The sequence below is a fragment of the Salmo trutta genome, chromosome 2 (assembly GCF_901001165.1).
Source record: "Salmo trutta chromosome 2, fSalTru1.1, whole genome shotgun sequence".
Taxonomy (NCBI): Eukaryota; Metazoa; Chordata; class Actinopteri; order Salmoniformes; family Salmonidae; genus Salmo; species Salmo trutta.
Window position 1 is genome coordinate 22,321,460 of NC_042958.1, and position 13,082 is coordinate 22,334,541.

The 13,082-nt window shown below is 41.5% G+C and overlaps 2 protein-coding genes across 8 annotated transcripts in view; one reads left to right on the top strand and one right to left on the bottom strand.

Annotated features, from left to right (window-relative positions):
• The window catches only part of palmdb (palmdelphin b), a 46,960-nt gene extending 45,798 nt beyond the window's left edge, over positions 1 to 1,162 (top strand). For all 3 annotated transcript variants that reach the window (XM_029698489.1, XM_029698498.1, XM_029698509.1), the window contains one exon: positions 1 to 1,162. In XM_029698489.1, coding sequence (XP_029554349.1) covers positions 1 to 81 — 81 coding nt within the window. In that variant the 3' untranslated portion in view covers positions 82 to 1,162.
• frrs1b (ferric-chelate reductase 1b) overlaps positions 1,162 to 13,082 on the bottom strand; it is a 27,046-nt gene continuing 15,125 nt past the window's right edge. For 2 of the 5 annotated variants that reach the window (XM_029698570.1, XM_029698560.1), the window contains exons 2-16: positions 7,120 to 7,318; positions 6,589 to 6,743; positions 6,240 to 6,334; positions 5,870 to 6,023; positions 5,522 to 5,704; positions 5,232 to 5,330; positions 4,895 to 5,045; positions 4,344 to 4,457; positions 4,030 to 4,145; positions 3,748 to 3,834; positions 2,813 to 2,910; positions 2,635 to 2,693; positions 2,286 to 2,429; positions 1,661 to 1,728; positions 1,162 to 1,548 (exon numbers count right to left, since the gene is read on the bottom strand). In XM_029698570.1, coding sequence (XP_029554430.1) covers positions 1,456 to 1,548; positions 1,661 to 1,728; positions 2,286 to 2,429; positions 2,635 to 2,693; positions 2,813 to 2,910; positions 3,748 to 3,834; positions 4,030 to 4,145; positions 4,344 to 4,457; positions 4,895 to 5,045; positions 5,232 to 5,330; positions 5,522 to 5,704; positions 5,870 to 6,023; positions 6,240 to 6,334; positions 6,589 to 6,743; positions 7,120 to 7,318 — 1,815 coding nt within the window. In that variant the 3' untranslated portion in view covers positions 1,162 to 1,455. Of the gene's footprint in view, positions 1,549 to 1,660; positions 1,729 to 2,285; positions 2,430 to 2,634; positions 2,694 to 2,812; positions 2,911 to 3,747; positions 3,835 to 4,029; positions 4,146 to 4,343; positions 4,458 to 4,894; positions 5,046 to 5,231; positions 5,331 to 5,521; positions 5,705 to 5,869; positions 6,024 to 6,239; positions 6,335 to 6,588; positions 6,744 to 7,119; positions 7,319 to 8,494; positions 8,530 to 9,565; positions 9,793 to 13,082 lie in introns of those variants that run through there. The other 3 variants (XM_029698579.1, XM_029698542.1, XM_029698552.1) reach the window with 3 other exon arrangements.

Here is a 13,082-nt window from a genome sequence, read left to right on the forward strand (position 1 = left end):
TTTCCTGAGGTGTATGGAGCCGGTGGAAGGCGTAAGAGCGCCTTGGCGCTGCGCTGGGAGGCTGGGGAGTTTGCCGAGTGAAGAACAACAGGGTACAACCTGCAGACACTGGTGAAAATATTGTCTGTCCACTTTCAGCTGAGTTAATAGACTTAATGCAGTGCTACAAACTCATGTTTGTTTCATGTTGCGACATTTAACCACACTTGCTGCTTCTGTAATGTTATCGATTCTCTGGTCGAAGTGCCAGGAAATAGTGTGTGTTCGCCCGCCAAGATGCCTGAATGTTAAATGAATGTAATGTTTAGTCCACAGATGCTAACATTTTATGAAATTTTAATGTGAGCAAATCTGAAAACATATTTTGGTGTATTGTCTTGCTAAAGGAAAGAAGCTTATATTTATTGTACTTTCGTACTGTGTTTTCCAGAAATATTGATGTGGGCATATAACATACTGTATGATACAATACTATAACATGTAACTTGTATCAAAAAATATATTCAATCAGTAGCTGAAAACTGAGATATGTTGAACGGACATTATACACCATGTGAAATCATGTTTTATTGAAATACATTTTTAACATTCCCTTAAAGCTGGAATCTTTAATGGTGACACCACCACATCTGTTTGCGATATTTTAAAAACAATAACAACGGTGATGGGCAGCCAGTGGTGCCGTTTCCCCTTATTACAGATTCCATGTTTAAAATAAATAAAATACTATTTCCAGAATCAAAAGGGATATAGTAAAAAAAAAAATGCTTATAAAAAAAAAAAAAAATTCTATATTGTGCATTTCCCTACAAATGTCAGATGTTTACAATTTTCAAAGAAGGAAAATGTTTCTGCTTTTAAATAATTATTGAGGCAGAGTATTAAACAAGCTCCATTTTTTGAGAATTGCCATTTAACGCTGATCATTGAGTTCATGAAACAAAAAAATTATTGACATTGTTTCATTAAGTATGTTTGTATGCTTACTTGTTACTGTTTTGCAAAAACCACCAGTATTGCTTGCTAGCATTTTAAATTGTGTAAGGAAATTACCTAAAATAAGAGAGGCCACTTTATTACATTATTTTTCAGGTGATTTTCCTTGTATTCTTACTGCAAGTGTTCAATAGATTAGTGCAACAATAAATACCACGTATGAATACATTTGTTCAAAAGTCTTTATTTTAATGACAGCGGGAATGATTTATAAAGAGTCTCTTAAGATGATGTAACATATTTATTCAAATAAGCAGACAGATTTTGTTCTTAAATACAAATGTTGTTCATCCATTTACCATTTAAGGACACGTTTTAATATGTTCAGTGGAATCTTAAAAAGGCAATGGCAGTAGTGTGTAAAAAAGAGCAACATGGCTTAAGTAATACAAAATACGATACATAATCTATACTATTATTGTCTACAATGACCCCTAACAAGGAGTATGTGATTCCCAGTCACACATTTCTTATGGTGTTTAGGAGAACAGACAAAAATCCAACATTTCCCATGAGGAACACCGCCAAGACAATCTTTTTGAATCGAGATACCTGAAAGAAATTGGAGTAAAAATAAAATCAGTGTGGACAAACTTATTATAAAGAAAACTTCTCAAAAATATATCCAAAACATATATAGTTTATACATTTGTTTCAAGCTTACCTTTCTCTGTCTCTCACTATCCGAGTGAGTACCCAGAATCTTTTCTTCGTCCTCAGCAAGAGTCCTCCCTGTACAGAGGTTAGAGATTTACCAGAGTTCCAGTATTCAATAGAATACATAGAGATTTGGCTTTCTGTGTGACTACTACATCCCTGAAAATAACAATTTAATATTTATTTAAACCTTATATACACATTACTGTGAGAGAAATATGTATTACTGTAATCAAGGAAGACATCTTAACAAGTGAAAAATGATTTTACATACCCACATCAAGTCTGTCGTTATAAAGACTAGTGCTTTTTTGTTGACATTTAAACCTGCTTAGCATTCCTGCCCACACACCAAACAATCCGTTTTCAATTCTCTTCTATGCTTAATGGAATCAGACTGTGTAATTGATTTTTTCCCACCAAGCAAAACAACATTGATTATTAAACAGTCAAATAATTGCATTGTTATAAGGTCTAATTCAGCAGTTCCAAAACCAGGGATATATTAAAAGTTAACAATTGTTGGAAAGGATAGGAAGTGGGAAAGAAAATAACAGGTTGGAGAAGGTTGTTATTGTCAAGAGTAATTTATTCTTAAAAAGATTTACCTGAATAAATCAAAAGAAACCAACCTGTTACGATGACTACTTTACTGTGGAACTCAAGTAGCAGGTCTACCAGGACTCCCCAGACTACGCAGCCTGCCAGGACACCAGTGGACCAGGGGCCAGGGAGAAGCAAGGCCTGCTGCTGAATACCCAGGAAGATGGCCACAACTACAACAGGAGAGATACTGGGTTATGATTGACAGGGTAGAGAAGGTTGTTGCAACCACCAGGTTTGGATACACCATTGTTGCTGTTGTAGTCATTGTACTAGACATTGCTTTTATTGTTGGCATCATTATCCGTATATAAAGATAATAATCGTCTTCATCATCATGTCAACATTGTCATGTCAGGATTAAGATGAATTTCTAACCTGCAAGTACCCGTGCAATAGTGCCTGTTCCCAAATGCATCCAGTTGAATATGTACCTTCTGTGGAAAGACAGTAAAATACAGCACAGTTGATTACTGGATCCTGCTACACAATATAGATAGCTAACATGTTTGGCGCATCTCAGAAACTGATCCCTGTAGGGGGCTTTAGGTTGTACCGTGAGGAGTCTGCGGCGGGTCTGAGGAGGGCCATGATAGGCTGGATAAAAGATAGAGCCATGACAGTACAGCCCAGGTAAGGGTGGGAGCCGGCATGCTGATGGAGACAGCGCAGAGCAACAGTATTACATTACAGAATTAGACACAGTAGAGGTGAACAACACTACAGGAACCTCTGAACAACAGTGCAGTAACACCACAGAGAAAGATAAGACAGAGGATGAAATCAATGGATCCAGGGTACAGAAGTCCCTGTAAATAACAGGAATTGAATTGGCACACAAGATACAGTCAGCCTCTCAAAATAAAATATATATCTTGGAATTTTTGGCAGGTATACTAAATTGTAATTGGTCTGCTGACTCTGCAGCACTTGAAGGGAATTGTGACCTCTAAATGGTCACTGAGGAGAATAGCACCAAAATGAAAATATATATTTTGGCAGGACGCAAAGTGGACAAACATTTGACAAATTAAAAGCCTTCCTTAAAAAGATAAACAGGTGCAGATAATTTCAACCATCGATCAATGTCACTCCAACAAATGATTGATCTCCCATACATGCTCACGCTGACAGAATGCAAGTTATTCAGCTTTGTAAGTCAGTGATAATTGGTTACTTGGCTCCACTAGAGCACTCAACATTCTCTCTCTTGTCCTTCTCTGTCCAGCAGGGCCAGAATGACTAAGGCAGACAGACAGCTTGGTGGAGGAGGCAGCATGAGAGAAGAGGGAGAACATGACACACAGCTGAGTGGTGATGATTCAGTTAAGACAGAATCGAATTTCTTTGAATGTCTAAGACACACACACAAGCAGCTAAATTATAACGACACAATATATGGCCAGCCAGGCAGAAATACAGACAGATGGAGTGACTGACTGTCAGATGTGTAGCATGTGGTGATGACCGAGGGAGGTATTCCAGTCTTACCCTGCTCCAACCACCTCGGTAGATGAAGGGTAGTGAGAATCCCACACAGGTAAGGAGCACGGTCAGGGTCATCAAGGCTCGGTGCACCTGTAGAGACATTCCCAAAATACTACATCGTCATCACCATGGTGAAAATATGGTTGAAATAACACTCGTTTTCAGGAGGAAATTAGAAAGATGGTGGTTTGAGCATTATCCATCACTAACTCATCTCTGATAACAAGAATAGAATTAACCAAATATATTAATCAAGACAAAACACTTTAAATAAACAGTCTTTACCTGAAACCATAGCCTGCGTCCAAATAGTCTTGTTTCTGGCCAGTCGTGTTTGAAGTAGCGTGCGATGATGACCCCTGTGGTCACTGTCGTCATCCAGGCCACAAGCATAAACACACCTGGGGATACAGAGGGATATACACCTCGTTCTCTGTGTTTGTATGCGCCAGACATATACTGAAACAAGTGTATGGAACTTAAGTGTTAAACATGTGTTATATTAACTAATGAAATGTATGTATGTCTTTGTTACAACACTTCCTATTCAAACAAAGCAGGTCATAAAAGGCTTATCTTTCTGTAAACTACAGGCTTACCATGGAACTTGATGAGCAGGGGAGACCTGGAGCCAGCTAGATTCTCGGGGGGACCTGTGATGACTGTCTGATGAGTGGATATCAGAGGCTGCCGGTCATGTCTATAGATCACACCTTAAGATGGATGGATGAAGATAATGTAAAATGTCTTTGTCTGGCACCAACACTAGATCCAGCACTGCCAGTTAAGCATTGTGGTAAATAGATGTTGGAACTATTTACCAATGATTTATTATTGGCACGTGATTCACACATATGGCAGGTATGACTACTGTACTAGATAATCACAGCTTAAACCAGAAATCCCACGTACAAAACAGCAGTGAGCTCGTTCAAAACACTTGGCACAGGTTAGCCCACACCTGAGTCAACAATGAGGGGTTGAGGTCAGGAATGTTTAATCTAACCACAGTAGATGTCAAGTTCAGTACCAGCATCTACAATATATCTGGCACAATAGGAATAATCAATAATATGTATGAGACTATAGTATACGACCAAAGGTTGGTAAAGAAATAGGAAAAGCATTACATAAAGACACATGGTCATACCATCTTCAGCCCTCCCGTGGGCAATGAACAGGAAGTAGCTCTGGTCCAGGCTGAACCTGCTCTCAATCTTACGGGGGAGGAGTATGTCTCTACGGAAGCGACACTGAATGACCCCATCTGCCAGCTGCCAAGCTGTGTCTGAAAGAACATTCTAGAGAGAACACAAAAAGGTCACAGGTCAAAGATCAGTTAGGTACTATAGAGGTCAATCTATGAAACAACCATCTAAAACAAACGAGCAACAAACAAATAACACAAAAACAAACATTCACAAACAGTCACAAAACTATTATTTCATATTTTTATCAGAACTTTGCAAAACATAAATTGTGTATACCTCAGAGGCCAATTCAGGGTGAGTTCGGCCAGAGACATAAGCAGCATTGATGTCCACACTGTCCCCATCTCTCACACACAGGTATACATCATCATTCCCCTACACATAAATACAAAACTCTAATGAGTTATAATTATATTGTAAGACTTCATAAAACAAATCTCACTGTGCATATGCCATATTGAAATACCCCAGATAGTAGCCCTAGATTTGGCATATCATTTAAGTCCACACAAGCTCCAAGTGGTTATAGAATACTTATTTGGTAGTCTTTATGGGGTCATACCAACCATCCATTTGTCCAGTGACAAGGCAAAGGACAGGTATCCATCAGCTGGTCCACTGAGCTCAAACAGCACAGTCCGCTCCTCTGGAGTGAAGGAGAGGAAAAAGCACAGGGGGTCTCTGCCTGGGTCACATCCCACAGGGTCACGCAGACATGACTTACTCCTACCACAACCCTCTGAGCTGAACTGAGGAAGAGAGGGAGAGGGTTAAATTCTCCATCACCTATCATCACCACCACCATCACACATAATCATCATCCACAGCCTGTCGGTCAGTGTAAACATTATGCTGATTCATCCTCAGTCTCTTCTGTCTATACTTAGAGACAATCCTGGTGGTGAGTGACTCACAGGTCTGGTCAGTGCAGACAGAGTTGTGGTCACAGCAGTAGTAGTGGTGGTGGGGGTGGGGTTTGGTGGTGGAACCCCAGTCGCCCCATTCAGAGACACCACCGGCCCTGGGATCTGCACCCAGTAGACTTTATACTTCTGCACCACTGTGGCCCTGAAACAACAATATAATAATGATAATAATAATAATAATAATAATAATGTCATTTAGCAGAAGATTTTTATCCAATGCAACTTACATAGCTGTCAGTATTGATAGTGAGTAGTGACATTCTGATTCAGTACAACAACATCAACACATTAGCAATAGAATGGAAGAATATCACAGTTAGCGATTGGCATAATGAGAATAAAGGAGATAATTACGCACAGAAACTGGACACCGGCTGGGGGGTTTTTTGGAGCCTCCCACACGGCCTGTATCTCTGTCTTCTTGGATTTGCTGGTGTGGCTTACTGCAGATCCCTTCAAAATGACAGGGTTGCGTATCATACAATAAACTTCTCTTACACAGTACTAACTCCATTGAGGTGTGTGGCTGAGACAAGTAGCATCTTGTCTGTTTTACTAATGATATGGCTGGTGAAGGTTGTTGAAGACGACATGATATTCAAACGCAACCGAATAGTAATTCCAGACAGCCAGAGCTTTACAATACTTAGCTTGTGTTTCCAGCAATCATGTAGTATATAATTGAGGTCGGGTATCATCATCTCTACCTGTGTGTGGCCACAATGTAGGAGCTGTGACTCAGAAGGGTTGAGGAGGCTGAATGATCCAACAGCAGGACCGTCCGGGTTCTCAGCATCCCTCGCTTCAATCAGGAAACCTTTGAAGGAGATGCTCCCAGATGTGGGAACAACCAGCAAAGTCACTGTTAATAGAAAGAAAAAAAACTCAAGACATTTTCATTTTTCCATTGTCCCAACCCCCCCCCCCCCCCCCCCCCCCCCCAGACACACAAATACACACACCCACAAAGAGGTAGGAGGAATGGGTAAGACACAGTGCAGCACCCACGGGAGCAGTTTTGGGGTTAATTGCCTTGCTCAACAGCACACTGGCAGGAGAATGTTTCTAGAATACAAAACTTTTTCAGTTAAATATGCTCTTTGAAATATTCCAGGGATTATGGATGAGAATTAGCTATTTTGCTAACTCGGGCACATTTACACCGATGTGAACACTAATGTTGATATTGAACAGCGCTATCCCTATATAAAACCAGAAACAAATATATAGTAGGCTACCTGTGATATGGTCACCAGGGCTGAATGTGGGATTGTCCAGGGTGATGTTATAAGGAGCAGGTTTAGAGCTGGAGTCATGCCCATGCTGTGGTATCATATCTCCGCACGCCTGAGACACTTTCCCATTGGCGAAGCCAGAGGCTGTCTTTATTAAACACACAGCCACCACCACCACTAACAGGAGATGTGGACCCGGCATCTGGAAAGACAAGACAATGCAGGAGGTTATAATGAAGGTTATGAAGATGGAGTTTGTATGAGAGTTCAGGGTCATACAACATACTGTAACTGACTAATGGCATTTTTGGTCATGGGTAGATCTATGCTTATTCTGCTTCTCAGCTAGCTTACAATTTCTTAAAAAAAATTTTTTTTTTAAAGAATTCATACAAAAGACAAAATTATTCTTAGTCTACTCAATAGCTTACACATAGGCCTACAGTATGGTGCCAGAGAGGATGGAAAAACCATATTGACTTTATTTGATGGCGCTTCATAAAGAGAAAGTGGGAAGAGGAAAATGTTAGTTGACTTCCGATTTACAGTTGTGTGAGGATGTGGCCTATCGCCATCCTTGCACAGTGTGGGCATTCTCCCCTTATACTCCTGCTATTGCACCGATTTGATTGTCTACATGTTACTTAATCTAAACCCAAATGTTACCTATTATGCTGGAGGATTACCCCAGTATTTATAACATCACCACAATAGCCATTGTGGTTGGAGATATGCAAGCAGTCATTCACCTTACTTTGTTTGGTTCACGCTCACAGTCATATCAATAACTGCTCTTACACTAGCATTTGATATTCAAGGTCAGCCAATTATGCCTTTTGCAGTCTTTAAAAGCCAAGGAATTTCTAACTGTATAAATGCAAATCATAGCTCATTGTGAAAAAATAGTAATGGCGTCATTTTGTAGGCACTAGCTCTGCCATGGTTCGTTTTAGTGATGCACCGATATGAGATTTCTGGCCATACCGATATTTTCCTTTACAAAAAAAATTAAAATATACCGATATTTAACATTTTAATGGCCTTTTAAGCATTCTAGTACAGTTAAATAGTTACACACACATGGACGCAATGGTCTAAGGCACTGCATCTTAGTGCAAGAGGCGTCACTACAGTCCCTGGTTCGAATACAGGCTGTATCACATCCGGCCGTGATCGGGAGTCCCATAGGGTGGCGCCCAATTGGCCCAGCGTCGTCCGGGGTAGGCCGTCATTGTGAATAGGAATTTGTTCTTAACTGACTTGCCTAGTTAAATAAAAATGTCACACACACACACAGAACAAAAAAAATATTTTGTTGGCATTTACATATATCCCCATTACCAGTAAAACATAATCAAAACCTATTTATTTCACTTACTTGCTGTGCTGTTGTTTCATTGTTCATTTGTTCAGTCGTTTCATTCTCAACCAGGATTTCTCATTCTATGGAACACCGTTTGGGTCTTTGCGTGTCAAATAACACTATTTGACGTGTCAATTAAGCTTGTTGACCAATCAAGACCTGAATATGACTGCACGTCACATTTTAACATTTTAATTTAACGCGTTCATACTTTTTTTTAGGTAGTTATTACACATTGATTACACTTCATATGTCATAACGATTCATCAATACGTATGCTATGATGCTGGTAAAGTTGTCTCGCGCACCCACAGTGCTGGTCATTAAATAAAGCTAGCTAGCGCATGGATGCAAACAATGTTCTTCCCCAAAAACATAGCAAAACGACAATCTGTTTCAGTAGCTATAGTTTGCTAACTACATAGCTAGGTGTAATCATCTAAAATAACCCGAATTGATAAGACAGTTCTTATTTGATTAATGGTGGTCGGACCCATCTATGTGAAGCTAGCCACAATAAGGATTAGCCACAATAGTGGACTTTGCGGTTAGCTTTCAAAATAAAAGTACGTCATCGACAGTAATGCAAATTAATACAAATAGTATAATTACGCCATAATTGAATAGATCATGCTAAACAAGGTGGGAATGTTATATAAAATCAACAAAAGACAATTTGTTAATTTGACAAAAATCTGTTGAAATTACATTGGATGTATTATACTTTAGAATTGCATTGGGGGCATACTTATTTCACTGTACAGCTTTACCTATGGATTGTGGATCAATGACATGGGGTATCAGTCTACTCAGTGACACCCAGAGAACATTAGCGTCGTAGCTCTTATTGCTCTTACTCTGAAACAACTGAATTGAGCCATATTTTGTGTCAACCTGTGTATTGTCAACCTATGTGTACAGATGATGGTGCCGGAGGGTAGGGCTGCTGTCTTATCGGCTCTCAACCAATCCTGCTATTTTGTTTGTTTTTTCGCATTGTTCGTACCTTGTTTTGTACATAATGTTGCTGCTATCGTCTCTTATGACTGAAAAGAGCTTCTGGACATCAGAACTGGGATTATTCACCTCAAATTGGATGAGGAGTTCTTCAATGAGTCGGACACCAGGGATATAGTGCAGACACCCGACTAGGCCCAAACCCCGTGATTCGCTGGAAAAGGAAACTGAGATTGAGGCAAAAGATCAGGGTGCCTTGCGAGGATCAGGCGACAAGTGACTAATCTGCCCTTGCCTTCCGTTCTGATAGCGAACGTTCAATTGCTGGAAAATAAATGGGGCGAACTGAAAGCACATATCCTTCAAAATGGGATATTCAAAACTGTAATATCTTGTGTTTCACCAAGTCGTGGCTGAACGACGACATTAACATACAGCTGGTGGGTTATACACTATCAGCAAGACAGAACAGCAGCCTCTGGTAAGACATGGGGCAGGGGCCTATGCATTTGTGTAAACAACTGCTGGTGCACGATATCTAAGGAAGTCTCAAGGTTTTGCTTGCCTGAGGTAGAGTATCTCATGATAAGCTGTAGACCACACTAACTACCTAGAGAGTTTATCTGTATTTTTCATAGCTGTCTACATTCCACCACAGAGCGAGATTGGCATTAAAAACGCACTAAATGAGCTGTATTCCGCCATAAAGCAAACAGGAAAACGCTCGTCCAGAGGCAGCGCTCTTAGTGGCTGGTGACTTTAATGCAGGGAAACTTAAATCAGTTTAACCAAATTGCTATCAGCATGTTAAATGTGCAACCTGAAGGAAAATAATTCTAGACCACCTTTACTCCACACACAGACGCGTACAAAGCTCTCCCTCGCCCTCCATTTGGCACATCTGACCATAACACTATCCTCCTGATTCCTGCTTACAAGAAAAAATGTAAGCAGAAAGCACCAGTGACTCAGTCTATAAAAAAGTGGTCAGATGAAGCAGATGCTAAACTACAGGACTGTTCTGCTAGCACAGACTGAAATATGTTCCGGGATTCTTCCAATGGCATTGAGGAGTACACCACATCAGTCACTGGCTTTATCAATAAGTGCATCGAGGACGTCGTCCCCACAGTGACCGTACGTACAGACACCAACCAGAAGCCATGGATTACAGGGAAAAGTCGCACTAAGCTAAATGGTAGAGCTGCTGCTTTCAAGGAGCTTATAAGAAATCCCGCTATGCCCTCCGACGAACCATCAAAACAGGCAAAGCCTCAATACAGGACTAAGATCGAATCCTACTACACCGGCTCCGATGCTCGTCATATGTGGCAGGGCTTGCAAACTATTACAGACTACAAAGGGAAGCACAGCCGAGAGCTGCCCAGTGACAAGCCTACCAGACGAGCTAAATAACTTCTATGCTCGGTTTGAGGCAAGTAACACTGAAGCATGCATAAGAGCATTAGCTCTTCCAGATGACTTTGTGATCATGCTCTCCGCAGCCGATGTGAGTAAGACCTTTAAACAGGCCAACATTCACAAGGCCACTGGGCCAGATGGATTACCAGGACGTTTAATCCGTGCATGCGCTGACCAACTGACAAGTGTCTTCACTGACATTTTCAAACTCTCCCTGTCGGAGTCTGTAATACCAACATGTTTCAAGCAGACCACCATAGTCCCTGTGCCCAAGAATACTAAGGTAACCTGCCTAAATGACTACCGACCCGTAGCACTCACGTCTGTAGCCATAAAATGCTTTGAAAGGCTGGTCATGGCTCACAACACCATTATCCCAGAAACCCTACTAGACCCACTCCAATTTGCATACTGCACCAACAGATCATGCAATCTCCATTGCACTCCACACTGCCGTTTCCCACCTGGACAAAAGGAACACCTATGTGAGAATGCTATTCATTGACTACAGCTCAGCGTTCAACACCATAGTGCCCTCAAAGCTCATCACTAAGCTAAGGAACCTGGGACTAAACTCCTCCCTCTGCAACTGGATCCTAGACTTCCTGACCGGCCGCCCCCAGGTGGTAAGGGTAGGTAAAAACATCCACCACGCTGATCCTCAACAGGGGGCCCCTCAGGGGTGCTTGCTCAGTCCCCTCCTGTAACCTCTGTTCACTCATGACTGCATGGCCAGGCTCAACTCCAACACCATCATTAAGTTGATGACAACAGTGGTAGGCCTGATCACCGACAACGATGAGACAGCCTATAGGGAGGAGGTCAGAGATCTGACTGTGTGGTGCAAGGACAACAACCTCTCCCTCAACGTGATCCAAGACTAAGGAGATGATTGTGGAATACAGGAAAAGGAGGACCGAGCACGCCCCCATTCTCATCGATGGGGCTGTAGTGGAGCAGGTTGAGAGCTTCAAGTTCCTTGGCGTCCACATCACCAACAAACTAACATCATCCAAGCACACCAAGACAGTCGTGAAGAGGGAACGACAAAACCTATTCCCTCTCAGGAGACTGAAAAGATTTGGCAATGGTCCTCAGATCCTCAAAAGGTTTTACAGCTGCACCATCGAGAGCATCCTGACGGGTTGCATCACTGCCTGGTATGGCAAATGCTCGGCCTCTGACCGCAAGGCACTACTTTATCATTATTGGGAATTGTGTGTAGATGGGTAAAAAAAACTTTTAATCAATTTTGAATTCAGGCTGTAACAAGCACAAAATAAAGAAAATCAATTACGGGTCAACATTTAAATATTGCTCCCAGCGTTGATCAAAGCTCAGAATGCTCATATTTTTGAGCATCTGACAGTTCTAATCGCGCCTGCCTCTTTGCGAAAGAGTGGAATCATGAACAGTGGTTTGTTCGTTATGTTCGCCTGCATCCCCTGGATTTGCCTTTTTAGCAGCACATTCACCACTCTCTTAAACGGCTAACTCCGCACTCTCGCGGCACAGGTCGAGGGAAATGCGGAACGAACTACTCTAGTTCACAGTCGGCTCAATAGGCAAATAGTCTAGAAACGACTGTGTTTTGCAAGATGCCAGATAAAAGGCCATTTTAAAACCGGCCCATGACTCCTGATGTGTCTACAGACATCCCAAACAAACAAAAAACGACTCTCGGAGAATGAGTGCACAAGTAGTAAATAGTCGCTTATAGATATTTCAGTCAGGTGGGTATCTGATGGCAGATACTTCTATCACAGTAACGTTGAAGGGCTCTGGCTAGTACTACTTAGCCAGCTAGAAGGATGAAGTAAGAAGCCAACTTTACAGAGAGTAGGCTACTGAGACAGTGATATGGAGCTCAGTGGAGAGGCTGAGGCAGGCTGCAATGCATGCAGGAGGAAGCAGAATTAAGGACAGATATAGCCCTTGGTTCACCCCAGACTTGACTGCCCTTGACCATCATAAAAACATCCTGTGGCGTTCTATGACTGGAACGAATAGCAAAAATCACTGAAGCTGGAGTCTTACATCTCCCTCTCTAACTTTAAGCATCAGCTGTCAGAGCAGCTTACAGATCACTGTACCTGAACACAGCCAATCTGTAAATAGAAAACACCCAACTATTTCATCCTCATATTGTTACTTATCCTCTTGCTCTTTTGCACCCCAGTATCTCTACTTGCACATCATCATCTGCACATCTACAACTCCAGTG